General features: G+C 36.7%; 1 protein-coding gene and 1 pseudogene across 1 annotated transcript; both read left to right on the top strand.

Moving 5' to 3' along the window:
• The first annotated feature begins 1,877 nt into the window (after positions 1–1,877).
• LOC106435478 lies at positions 1,878–5,751 on the top strand (annotated as a pseudogene).
• Positions 5,752–7,656: 1,905 nt separating this feature from the next.
• On the top strand, positions 7,657–9,040 carry LOC125586040 (uncharacterized protein At4g02000-like). Its single transcript, XM_048755824.1, has 2 exons — positions 7,657–8,422; positions 8,496–9,040. Exons 1-2 carry the CDS (start codon positions 7,657–7,659, stop codon positions 9,038–9,040), a joined length of 1,311 nt encoding a protein of 436 aa, XP_048611781.1.
• Positions 9,041–14,420: the final 5,380 nt, after the last annotated feature.

The raw sequence follows: 14,420 nt of genomic DNA on the forward strand, positions 1-14,420 counted from the left end.
CATATCCGAATACATCATATTACCTAGAACTTACTTGGCTCCAGTAGAGAAGATGAAAATTTTGTAGAGACAAACGTGACTTGCTTTTCTTTTTTAACAACGTGATTTGTTTACGTAAGTTGAAGAAAATAAAATAAAGGGAAATTTGTATAAACATCATGATAAAGTCAAAACAAGTCATAATTCACATGTTTATCTTTGTTATTGTAAAATTTAAATGGTAAAATAACATATTTATCTCAACACACATATTTATCTAATTTTAATGATATTATTTTATTAATTTCGAATTTATATATTAATTTCGAATTATATCTTGGGTAAAAAGGTCAATTCATAATTAAGGAAGTGTATTTTTCAAAAGTTAAAATAGAAAATGCAATTATCAAATTTCAAATCCTAAATAGGGTATTTTGCAAATTATCCATTTTTTTTTCCTGCCCCTTTAATTCTGTTTTGCAATTCGACTAGACCTAACATTTTCTTCTCACCAAATCTTGTTTATAAGGTATTCGCAAATGCATCTAGCACAAATATGTAGATCGTATTTTGGCACAAGATTTGACAGAATTTTATTAGATCAGCTGTTTGCCTGTATCTATCATCTGTTGTAATAAATCTAAACTTTAATGGAGTTTAAGCAAATGTAACAATGGGACTGAATTACTGTCGTTACTAATTAGCAATTCGTTGCTCATGCATGCATCGTGTATGCGATTGGAGCTGATAAGCAAGGCTGTGAATGATACAGCATAACTTTTTAGTATATGCATTCGATCCGGAGATGGCCATTAGGTGATTATGATTTTAATTTAAAAAGAATTTGAATAAGATTGTTTCTTGCCCAGCTTAGTCTCCCTTAATCTTTGGGGGTTTTAGCTTCCCGTATAACTCTCGGGCGGGCTTTGTTACCGGTTGATCCGGCTTTGTAACTCTCTCAAAAAAACATGATGTTAATATAAATTTAATTCAGTGGAAAAATAATAAGATCGTTTATAGCTTTGTGGCATTTAAATAAAAATATATATATTCTGCTACTCACACTTTGCAATAGAAAAACTTTAATTTTTGAGTAAATGTTATGTCTAACTAAATTATGATTTGTTTGTTAGTGAAGGTAAGAAGTTCATGGGTTTTTTATTTCTTAGTGTAACATGCCGTGGAGTACTATGAATAATTAGTAAAGTTTTAGAGTTAATACAAGTGGCATTACATCCCCCTATATATTAAAAGAGAAATCATTTAAGTGATTTCTGCTGACATGACATTAATATAGAACTTCTCAGAAAAATTGTTATAATTTTATTAATCGATTTTTTTGAATTTTATTTTTCATTTATTTTAATCAATCGTTTATGTAGACAAGCCCAAAACTATTGTCGATTTCGTTAAGCCCATATATAGCTAGGGGGATAATAATTATCGATTTAATTTAGTTTTGGGCAGATTTAGAACTAAGACAAATATTAAAAAATTTCCTTATTATTCAAACAGTAAACTTGCGTATGTTGATATCATATTAATTAACTTTTTATTTGTTTCGTTTTTTTTTTTTTGCTTAGAAAATATTTTAATGTTTCTAATTAGGTTGTTTGTTTTTAATAACTTACCTTTCTAATATGGATTACTTGCGCAAGTTGAAATCATTAAATATGCAAATAACTTATTGACAAAATTTGTTTTTAATAACTTACCTTTCTAATATGGATTACTTGCGCAAGTTGAAATCATTAAATATGCAAATCACTTATTCACAATACACATTTAATATCTTTTTTAAGCGTTTGATTTATTTATTATGCAAATTATTGTGCGTCGTTAATATGAGAAATAAATCGACTGTATATATATAGAAAACAACCAAGGTCTTATAATGCAAATTCTTGAATGGCTCTACCGATCATGCGTCTCTCTTCTCCCAACAGGGCAAAAAAGGTCCTAACCAGGACGCCATGATTGTCTAGGAGGTGCGTTTGTTCTGTTAAAACCAATTTTGTTAATTAGTATGTGACATTCTCATTAAATGTATTACTTCAATATAGTTCTTGTTGCTGTAAGTTCTATATAACTATCTTCATTTACTTTCTAAAAGTATGCCATCAAATGTTTTACTCCAAGGACCATTGGTTTAATTGTCAAATATATAACTTTTTGAAGTTTTATCTTTTTAATAAGTTGTATAGGCTTAGTGTCACTCAGCTGAATATTTGATTTTTTTTTAAAATGTTTCAGAATTTTTTGTCAATGGAGGACACTGTATTTTGTGGTGTATTTGATGGACATGGTCCTTACGGTCACGTTATCGCAAAGAGAGTCAGGGATTTGCTTCTGCTCAAATTAGGCTCTCACTTGGAGTCCTATCTCTCCTGCGAGGAGGTTCTTAAAGATATCAGCCTCAACACTGCTGACAGAATGACCTCTGACATCCTTGTGCAAATATCTGCTAATGGTGAATTTGATGGACATGGTCCTTACGGTCACGTTATCGCAAAGAGAGTCAGGGATTTGCTTCTGCTCAAATTAGGCTCTCACTTGGAGTCCTATCTCTCCTGCGAGGAGGTTCTTAAAGAGATCAGCCTCAACACTGCTGACAGAATGACCTCTGACATCCTTGTGCAAATATCTGCTAATGGTGAATCCCGAGTCTACAACAAGGATCAGGATATGGTTCAGATGCTGTTGACCTCGATTGTTAAAGCCTACAGATTCATGGACAAAGAATTGAAGATGCAAGTGGATGTTGATTGCTTTTGTAGTGGTACTACTGCAGTTACTATGGTTAAGCAGGTAGATAGTTGGACCAAATATTCTCATGTTGTGTCTGAGTTTTGTTGCGAAAAGTCCTTTTCATTTGTATTTTTTTTTGTTCTTCGGGTTATTTGGTTTAGGGTCAACATCTTGTTGTTGGAAATATTGGGGATTCAAGAGCAGTATTGGGTACGAGGAATAAAGAGAATAAACTTGTTCCTTTTCAGTTAACTGAAGATCTTAAACCAGATGTTCCAGGTTATTTTACTGCTACATCTTCCTCTTCACAAAGGTTTTTATAACCAGTTCCATCATCCTTAAGTTCTTCTTACGAAACTACTGAGAGGAAACTTTAGTTTTAGCTTTTAAGCATTTGAGAAGATAATTTGGTTTTTATCAATTAAAGTTGGGAGTTTTGATGTTACCAGCTGAAGCAGCAAGGATAAAGAGATGCAGAGGACGTATATTTGCTCTCCGGGATGAACCAGGAGTTGCCCGCCTCTGGCTTCCTAACCACAACTCACCTGGTCTGGCCATGGCGCGTGCTTTTGAAGATTTTTGCCTTAAGGACTTTGGTCTCATTTCTGTGCCTGACGTGTCCTACCGACGCCTCACTGAGAAAGATGAATTCGTTGTCTTGGCAACTGATTGGGTAAGAGATATCACACTGTCAATGAAATAGTATTAGTAAAAAGTCCAATAGTTCTGAATAAATGCATATAATAGAGGTACAAAACTATTTGGTCTCTTAAGTGTGTTCTTGAAACTTTGCTAGATATGGGATGTATTGACGAATGAAGAAGTTGTGGAGATTGTAGCGAAAGCACCAACACCTTGCACAGCTGGTCGAGCCTTAGTGGAAGCTGCAGTGAGGAATTGGAGATGGAAGTTCCCCACTTCAAAAGTCGATGACTGTGGTGTAGTTTGCCTCTTCCTTGACTCGAAACCAGACAAATTATCAACTGCTTCTTTCTCAGTGGATAAACACATCAGCAATGGCCTTACTTAACATGATACAACATCAACGTCAACTCCAGGCTCGGGAACCGAATCACCTGAGCTCAATGGTGTCGAAGAGTCGACAGAATCGACACACTCGTGACAACCAAAGAGTAGGGAGATAGAACATAGGCAGGAGGTGAAAATGTGAGATTAGACTTTGCCTATCTCTCTTGTCTATCTCTCTCTCCCTTTCAGTTTTTTTAGTCTCTAAATGTCTCTTATGCTCTATGTTCCCGTCAAAAGTCACTGTTTGTATATATAACAATGCCAATACTTTTGCTACGGTCTCTCTTTTTTTTTCCTTTTTTTTGTAAATAAATTTCTGAAGCCGCATTTCTGTTTGTTTGAGCAATTTTTATATGTTAGAAACCGCATCTGCTTTTTAGACCCAAAGTGATGTTCAGAGTGTTTACCCTGCTTTTGTGCCTTTAAGGCTTTATTTTGGTTTCTATGCTGAGAGGCACATAAATCCAAGGCAAGAGTCCTTGAATCTTGATCATTCCTCAGATAACATCAGCGTTTCAGAAGAACTGATAAATAGTGAATCTAGAATGTGGGCATGCCAAGGAATCTTTTTCAAATAGTTGTAAATCAGATGATCAATCTATACCGACTTTAATTTTTTTGACCCAGTTTAATTATAAGAGACCCTAAGTTTTCTCTATTTATTAGAAATTTCATGAGCCTTTTAACAGAGGCTTATGGAGTGGTGAATTATTTCCGGAATGACATCGGAACCACCTACAATAGCCACCATGAAAGAAAAGTTATTATAGCCACCTAAAAAGGAGAAGAAACACATCAAATATGTTTTGGAAGAAGAAGAATGGATGATAAAATCAGTGAATTTTGAAGCCAAACTATAGGGTAAGTTCTTCACTCATATGTCTATCTATAACCGAAAATGGATTTTCCTTTATAACTTTGGTTTAAGAGTTATGATCATTTCTCCAAAACTGATCAATACAGATCGGATCAGTGAACAATCAACTTCATGAGCGATTTCTTGTCAATCTAAAAGGGACCAAAAGGTGATCTAGGTGTCTTTGGGAATATCTCACTATCATCTACTCCAAAATAAATTTCATTTATAATATTATATCGTCAAATTAGTTAAATATATGGTCACACTGTAGTGCTAAGTCAATAATATCATATATATTAAGTGGATGACGTAACATACAATTTTTTTTGGGTTTTTTTACTATATGTTTTTGTATATATCATATTTACTTTTATTTATAATTTATTAATAATAGATATAAAACAATATTGTTGTATTCTACGCTATGTAATCATCATAGGAAAATACATCAATAATCTATTACTATTAGTAAAAATATATTTGTATACACTTTAAAAAATATATAATATCATAAATGAAATTTATATAACTCATTTTCTTACAATAAAATAAATACATTATTAACAAATAGAGTTTATCTGTCTTTTACATTTTAAGGTCTACGTTCATCTTTACTAATTTATGTTTTCGTATTTCTTAATTAGATATATTACTGCATTCGAGTCGTCGTGGCGGATTCTTGCTTTTCCTCCACATTTTCGTACTACTGATGTAGAGAAACTTGGATTTCATCTTCTGGATCAGGAGCTGGTGTTTTTTTTTATGAAGATGAACTTATTGAGAGTATTCTCAACAAAAAGACTGTCAACCAATTCATGTTTTTGGCATGGTTCATAGCAAACAAAAAAATACCCAGAGGTAAGAGAGTTGACATTTGTAACTATTTCCAACAAAATTTGTTTGGAAATCAGGTACGAGAGAATGGGTACCACGGAGACGAGACTTTGCCATAGGGAGGATTGCGCATATTCATCCAAAATATGTTGTCTACAAACAAGTTTTTCAGAATATTCCGTAGTCACGGTACATAATTTTAATCTACTTTTTTTTCAAATACAAATTTTAAAATATATAAACTGTTACAATTATTTATTTTTTGTATTTGCCAGATGGGTTGTGATGAGTTAGGAGACCGATGACGGTATGTCATTTAATATTATTTTGTGTTCAATAAAATTTATAAATTTATAAATCTATCAAATAATGTTAACCCGTCAAATTGCTTACAAAATTTATTTAATTTTTTGCAGGTTTCTAATTGAATTTGCTTTCTTTATCGAGAATTGTACTTCATAATTTATATTATTTATAGATAATATTTTCAATTTTATTATATTTTCTTTTAATATGTCTACATAAATGTTTGTTTATTATTTATGGAAAAATAATATTATTCACCTAAAATAAAGAATTACGACACATATACAATAAAATTCTAATTAATGATAATATAAAATCTGTTACTTCTAAAACTATACACTATTTATTCCATTTTTTGAATGAAAGTATCTTCTTAAACACACAAAATATTTTGTGACGTTGCAATTATACATACACACAATATCTGCCTCTTCATACTGATATTACTTTGTTCCCTCTCGTCCATCTTAAATATTGACTACCAACTTTTTTCCATGGCTGATGAATTCTCCCAAAGACGGTGGTATTATGTTGTAAAAGACGTTACTTCTAAAAACTATGTAATATTTATTCCATATTTTGAATTTTCTTATGCCTGCACAGGGTGCGGGCCGGTCACCTAGTTGTAATTATTTAGGAAAACTAAGGATCAAATCTTATTTGTACTCTTGTTTTAATAGTTTAGATATATAACACACATTTTAAAAAATTTTATATATTTTATGATTGTATATATATAACAATAATGTTTACCAAAAAATGGGTCTTCAGTTGTTGGTTGGAAAAAGGATTATGTATAATAAACAAAATTAGCAAGTTAATTACTTTAGCTTAGGAATTTTTTTTAAAAAAAGATTAACATTAATTAAAAAAAACTCACATCCCAATTGAAAAGACCATAGCTAAAAAAAAGAATAAAGTCCACGAGATAGTATGAATGATATGGTATATTAGATGAGATGTTGGCGACATAAAGAAATCTAAACTAAATTATTTAAAATCTAGATTTGCAAGTTGTAGAATAGTAATCTACTAAATGTTAGGAATATTTAGTGGATCAGTTCCGGCTTGTCTATATAATACGAAATGGAAATTAAGTTTTATTATAGGAATATACTAAAGTTTTCTTCAATGTATAATATACTAAATCGTGATTTGGAAGTAGATATTTTTCTTATTGATGTGAAAGCTTTAATTAAGGGGCTTTTTATGTTAAGTGAGTAAGACTTCAATGATTTTAGCAATATTTAGTGGATCTATTAACAATTTCGAATATACCTAATCGATAGAAAATCTGTAATTCTTATTTTATATTACAAATGATTTTTCTATTTTTATTTAGATAAGTTTTGAAATTATATTTAAAACTACTCTATACTAAACCGGATAAAATTTTAAATTGTATGTACTTTTTGTACAAATATAATTATTGGGTAAACAAATTTTAATGGACTTTTTATTTCTTCTAATTGAATGACGTGAAGCCTAAAACTAATTCTCTCTAGCTTAAGGTGATTTCCGATATCTCCTTTTCGCACTACTTTCCTTTTATTTCCCTCGTCGTGAGTGGCTCTCAATTACCGGCCCTTGGCTACGGTATTTTTTCTAAGGAAAGTAGTTGTGTACTTCCTTTTTTACCAGATTTGTTCCCTTTTCCTTTGGTGTCATAAAAGTCTTGTAAGCCAATTCTTTCCCTAAGTGTTTCTTGTTTATCAAGAGTTTCCTTTTTTCCCATGATTTCCCTTAAAATTGTCTCCGAATTTTGTACTATCAATGAGAAATTCTCGTCAATTACGCTTGACCTTCTTCCAGAAAATATTCTCCTCCGGTGCACTACTTTCTCTGCTTCCGGTGAGATCTGGATTTTCATGGCTGATCTACTACACAAAGCAATCGGCGCAATGTCTCTTGAAGAAGAGGAACCTTTGGACCTTGGCAATGACCCTAGCTACAGAGTCTTGGATGAAAACGTAACAAGCCTGATGGGGCGACTGTTGAATCCTGAGTGTCAATCAATGGCACGAATGATTGATTACATGCCCACGGCATGGAGGGTGACTGGTAGAGTTAGAGGTATCGCTCTATCAAGAGACCGGTTTCAGTTTATATTTCAGAGGGAAGAGGATCTAATTACGGTACTGAACGACAGACCATGGTCTTACAACCATTGGGCCATGGCGCTGGAGCGGTGGACTGCTTCTCCTCCCGAGGATTTCCTACATTCTATGATGCTTTGGATCCGTATGCGGAACATTCCAGCAGATTTTTTCACAACAAAAACAATGCTGAAGCTAGCTTCGGAAATAGGAGAAGTTGAAGAGCTAGCGTACGATCCGAAAGTTTATCATACGAAGGACTACATCAGGGCTCTGGTAACATTCAAAACAGATAACCCTTTGAAAGCCTCGAGGAAGTTAACTATTCCGGGAGAAGTGATCACCATTGGGTTTGAATATGAGAAAATACATAAGAGATGTTTTCACTGTCTTCGTATGACCCATGAGAAGATCAGATGCCCCTTGCTTAGACGTGGGAGTAACAAAGATAGCTCTAAAAGCCTGGCTCGTGTAATGGAAACGAACTCAAGAGGCTCAGCTCTTGTGGTTGAATCTACTCCTAACCACCAAGCAACTGAGCCACCGAACATGAGAGCTGAACCTTTGGAAGGTCCCCCAGGCTTTCCTCCGTTGTTTCCTGAGTTGTCAAATCAGGACCTGAAAATGGCCATGCTCGCATTCAGATGACACGGAAAGGCTCGCGAGAATTGAAAGAGTTAAGCAAGGAATAGCTGAAACGTTAGAGAATTCCTCGGCTAGGCTCCCAAAAATTACTCAGAATTTGGATAAAGGGAAAGGCCATGTCTTCGACTTCTCGGAACCGTCTGGAAAACGTCTCCAGTTATCTGGTAGAGACCATGTGGAACTGCCGCTGAACATGGAGAGGCTAGATAACGAAACAGAGTCTGCTTCCTCCTCTGCCCCCAGTCACACTTTCTCTGCGCCAGCTCTGGTTGCAACGGGTTTTCACTTTGGCCCCTCCTCGGAGGGGCGAGTCACCAGGAACCAGAGTACGGTAAAATCTCAGAGGAGACGCCCACCCTCATGGAAGAGAAAGACTCAGGCCAAACAAGACAATGGAGCATCTGTTTCTTCAGCAAACCCATCAGCAGTGTCCTCACAAGCGATGAAGAGGAAATCGGCTTGTCCTCTGTTGTCGTCCGAAAACAAAACCCCAAAAACCTCAGAACCTACGGTGGCTTCCGTATTGAAGCCGCTGCTTCCCTAATGAGCATATTAAGCTGGAACTGTCAAGGAGCAGGAAGCACCGAGACAGTTCAACAAATTCGGGAATACCGTCGCAAGTACTTTCCGGATTTTCTTTTTTCATGGAAACTAAGCAACGTTTTGAATATGTGAATGGTTTGAAGAAAAGTTTGGGCTACAACAGTTAGTTACTGTGGAACCAGAGGGTTTGAGCGGTGGTTTGGCAGTGATGTGGAAGGATAGCTACCAAGTTGACGTAATTTCTAAGGATAAAAGGATCATTGACCTAAAAGTCTCAATAGGGTCAACGTCTTTCTTTCTTAGTTGTGTATATGGTGATCCTGTTAGAGCAAGAAGAAGGGAGGTGTAGGATCGTCTCTCGACTCTGGGGTTGAGACGCGATGAAGCATGGTTACTAGCCGGGGATTTCAATGAACTAGTCTCTAACGACGAGAAGAGTGGAGGTGCGGTTAGGGAAGAGTCCAGTTTCTGGGATTTTAGAAACATGATACAAAACTGTAAACTCAAAGAAGTGAGCTACACTGGAATTAGCCTTTCCTGGGGAGGTTGGAGAGAGAATGTATGGGTCCAGTGTCACCTTGACAGAAGCTTTCGGAACAGCGAATGGTTCTCACTATTCCCACGCTCGAACATGGAGTATCTTGAGCTGTGGGCGTCGGATCATAGGCCAATACGCATTTGCTTTGCTTTGGAAAGGGATGAGCCTAGTAAAGGTAGATTCTTCTTTGACAAGAGAATGCTATCAAGAGAAGGTTTTGAGGACCTAGTACGACGAAGTTGGGAGGGTGATGGAGACAATCAGAGTAATACTATGGACCGCATTAGTCGTTGCCGACGAAAGATCATGGAGTGGAGAAAAAGAGCAAATCTGAACTCAAAAGAGAAGATCGTGCAACTAAGAGCCTCTCTAGAGAAGGAGGTTGTCAAGGTATATCCTTCTTACCGGTTGATGCAAAGACTGAAGCAGGAACTGGCTACTGCTCTAAGGGAGGAAGAATTATTTTGGAGGCAAAAATGCCGTGAGAAGTGGTTGAAAGCAGGGGACAGGAACACGAGATATTTTCATAATTGTGTGAAAGGGCGTCGTATTCAGAACCGAGTTTTGATGTTGCTGGTGATGCGTATCAAGAGCACTTCTCTGAAGGCGCCAAGGGACACTTAGCCGTGGAATACTTCAGAGACTTGTTCTCTAGCTCTAATCCCTTTGATCTAGAGACTCTGTTTCAAGGGTTCGAGAGTAGAGTAACGGCTGCAATGAACTCACGTATCACAGCTCCAATTTTGGACGGAGAAATCAGAGATGCAGCTTTCTGCGTAAAAGGTAGCAGTGCTCCTGGCGAAGACGGCTTGACTGGGATATTTTACCAGAAATTCTGGCATATTATTGGCCCTAGTATCTCGGAGGAAATCAGGAATTTTTTCCAGACCGCTATTGTACCGGAAGGTTGGAATCATACTCAACTCAGCTTACTTCCCAAGGTATCCAACCCGGAGAGAATGAAAGATATGAGGCCTATAAGTCTTTGCTCAGTACAGTACAAGATCATCTCCAAAATTCTATGCAACAGACTCAAGCTTATTCTCCCTGAGATCATCTCGGAGACTCAAGGGGCGTTTGTTTCCGGCAGGCTTATCTCCGATAACATCATCATCGCTCATGAGATGATTCATGGCCTACGTACGAACGAAGCAATCGCTTCCAATTGGATGGCGATTAAAACAGACATGTCAAAGGCCTATGACAGAGTGGAATGGAACTTTCTAGAGGTGCTGATGGAAAAGATGGGTTTCGACCGAAGCTGGATCAGATGGATCATGGCGTGTGTCAACTCGGTTACATTCTCGGTTCTCCTAAATGGCAATTCTCATGGCTTCATCAGACCTGAGCGAGGTATTAGGCAAGGGGATCCATTGTCTCCGTTCCTATTTATATTGTGTGCTGAAGCACTAGTGAGTAAACTCAATCAATCGGAAGCGTTTGGCCTTCTACATGGGATCAAATTGGCTACATCCTTTCCATCAGTACATCACTTGTTATTTGCTGATGACAGTTTACTGTTATGTCAGGCTTCAGAGACAGAAGCTAAGGAGATCATGCAGTGTATTCAGACGTATGGTGAAGCATCGGGACAATTGGTGAATTTTCAAAAATCATCGATTATTTTTGGTGCGAAGGTTACTGAGGAAGCAAAGTTAAGGGTTCGCGAGACCACAGGCATTCAGACGGAAGGGGGTGCAGGGTCTTATCTCGGGCTTCCAGAGTGCTTTAGTGGTTCCAAAAGAAAGCTACTGAGTTTCATCAAAGAAAAGCTTCAAGGTCGACTGAATGGTTGGTTCTCTAAAGCACTTTCCCAAGGTGGTAAGGAGATCCTCCTCAAGTCAGTGGGGCTAGCGTTACATATCTTTGCAATGTCCTGTTTAAAACTCCCCAAAGATGTTTGTGCAAAGCTTACAAGTGCGATGATAGAGTTCTGGTGGAGTAGTGGAAACAACCAGAAGAAAATCTCATGGGTGGCGTGGCAAAAACTATGTAAAGATAAAGAAGCGGGAGGTTTGAGATTTAAAGAGTTGGAAAAATTTAATCAATCCTTGTTGGCCAAGCAAGCGTGGAGAATATGGGACAAGCCGGAGTCTCTAGTTGCTCGTATACTCAGGCACCGCTATTTCAGAAATTCTGGTTTCCTTGATAGTGGAGTGGGTTCCTGGCCGTTGTACGCCTGGAGAAGCATATTGCACGGTAATGACCTTCTAAAACGGCGTCTAGTGCGGGTAGTGGGTGATGGTAATGACACCAAGGTGTGGACAGATAACTGGCTGATCGCTCCTCTTCCAAGATCACCACGTTATCGCCAAGATGCAGTGGTAGACTTGACACTTCGAGTTGGTGACTTATTGTCGGATGATTCCAATGCGTGGGACATAAGGAAACTCCGAGAGGTGATTGATGATGAGGACATCCCACTCATTCTTCAGATCAAAACGCAAAGAGGAAAGAATGACATGCTGAGGTGGGGTTTCTCAAGAAATGGTGTATACGATTCCAAGAGTGGCTATAAGCTACTAGAGAGCGTTACTGAACTTGAGTCTGCACAACCGAGGCCCTTGCCTCCTCTAGAGAAACAACTTTGGTGGGACTTGTGGAAATCAAAAACATCTCCTAAACTGTGACACTTTCTATGGCGTGTCATGTCAGGAGCTCTGGCAGTGAAACAACAATTAAGCTCACGAGGTATTCCAATAGATCCTTGCTGTCCTTTGTGCCGACAAGGCCCAGAATCTATCTGTCATATGATCTTCCATTGCCCATCAGCGAAAGAAGTATGGGAACGATCGTCAATTCCATTACCCCCAGCTGGTTTCTCTCCCACATCAGTTTTCTTAAACATTCACTATCTTCTCGCTTGTAGTAAAAAAGAGTTCAGTAGATCCAAAGCTGCGTCTTGCTTTCCCATGGATCATTTGGCATATCTGGAAGAACCGCAACCTGTTCTGTTTTGAGCAGCAGAGCAATAATGCGGAAACTATTCTTAGCAAGGCATTGGAGGAGGCCTCGGTCTGGCTCCAACTTAATGCATATGTTCCGGCGGACCCTCCTGCAATGGAGCTCGAGGCAGTAGACTCATATTCATGGAAAAAACCACCGTCCACCGCTGTCAAATGCAATGTGGGTTCTGCTTGGTCAGCAAGTAACAGCACAAAGTGGGGCAGCATGGATATTAAGGGATTCAGGAGGGGAAGCGGTTTTACATAGTAGACGTTCCTTTGTGGGTGTTCGTTCCCAACTGGAAGCAGACCTGATCGCTCATGTATGGTCTTCAGAGGCACTTAGTGATTTGAAGATAAACAGAGTGATTCTGGAGACATCCTCCTCTCAGCTTCCACAGTTCCTGGCCTTACATGCGGTACCTTGGAATTTACATACCTTATGGAAGAGGCTTAGGAAAGCATTGGATCATCTCAAGTGTCGCCACTTCCTAGTACGGAAGGAATGTAATAGAGTGGCCTCGACTATTGCAACAAGTGCCCTACAAAGCCAGTGGCACCAATCCTACATATCGGCGAATGGGCCAAGATGGTTGGATGCTAGTATCAGAAGGGAAGCATCTCACGCTGCCTAGGAGCTCAGCTATCATGTACCTTGACGATCCATGAAGACCGTTGAGCAGGAAGAATTCTATATGTATTCTTTTACCATTGTTTGATTGTTATGTGCCTACTGGCACTTTTCTTTCTGTTTTCTCAGTTGTTGACAATTTCGTTCTCGACAACCGATTGGTTGTCTGTCCATTATGGACACACATTGACAAAAAAAAAAAAAACTAATTTGTAAAAAGATGTATAATGTCAGTGGCATAAGCTGTAAATATTAGGGAGAAATTGGGATTAATTTCTAATTGTACTTCAGTTTTAATAGATTAACAAAATTAGCAAGTTAATTACTTTAGCTTAGGAATTTTTTTTTAAAAAAAGATCAACATTAATTTAAAAAAACTCACATCCCAATTGAAAAGACCATAGCTAAAAAAAAATAAAGTCCACGAGATAGTATGAATGGTATGGTATATTAGATGAGATGTTGGCGACATAAAAAAATCTAAACTAAATTATTTAAAATCTAGATTTGCAAGTTGTAGAATAGTAATCTACTAAATGTTAGGAATATTTAGTGGATCAGTTCGCGGCTTGTCTATATAATACGAAATGGAAATTAAGTTTTATTATAGGAATATACTAAAGTTTGCTTCAATGTATAATATACTAAATCGTGATTTGGAAGTAGATATTTTTCTTATTAATGTGAAAGCTTTAATTAAGGGGCTTGTTATGTTAAGTGAGTAAGACTTCAATGATTTTAGCAATATTTAGTGGATCTATTAACAATTTCGAATATAACTAATCGATAGAAAATTTGTAATCCTTATTTTATATTACAAATGATTTTTCTATTTTTATTTAGATAAGTTTTGAAATTATATTTAAAACTACTCTATACTAAACCGGATAAAATTTTAAATTGTATGTACTTTTTGTACAAATATAATTATTGGGTAAACAAATTTTAATGGACTTGTTATTTTTTCTAATTAAATGACGTGAAGCCTAAAACTAATTTGTAAAAAGATGTATAATGTCAGTGGCATAAGCTATAAATATTAGGGAGAAATTAGGATTAATTTCTAATTGCACTTCAGTTTTAATAGATTAGATAAGTAAATTAAATTTTATAAGGAGAATGTTTCGGTGTACATGTTAAGAATAAGGAGAATGTTAATTTCACATGTGCTTTATAGGAAACTAATGTTACTCACGTGCAAATTTATTGGTTTTTTTTATATGCTGTGTTCTATTTTTATAATTAAATAGAGAAATTTATATAAAAT

This window comes from Brassica napus, chromosome C4 (genome assembly GCF_020379485.1).
Source record: "Brassica napus cultivar Da-Ae chromosome C4, Da-Ae, whole genome shotgun sequence".
NCBI lineage: Eukaryota > Viridiplantae > Streptophyta > Magnoliopsida > Brassicales > Brassicaceae > Brassica > Brassica napus.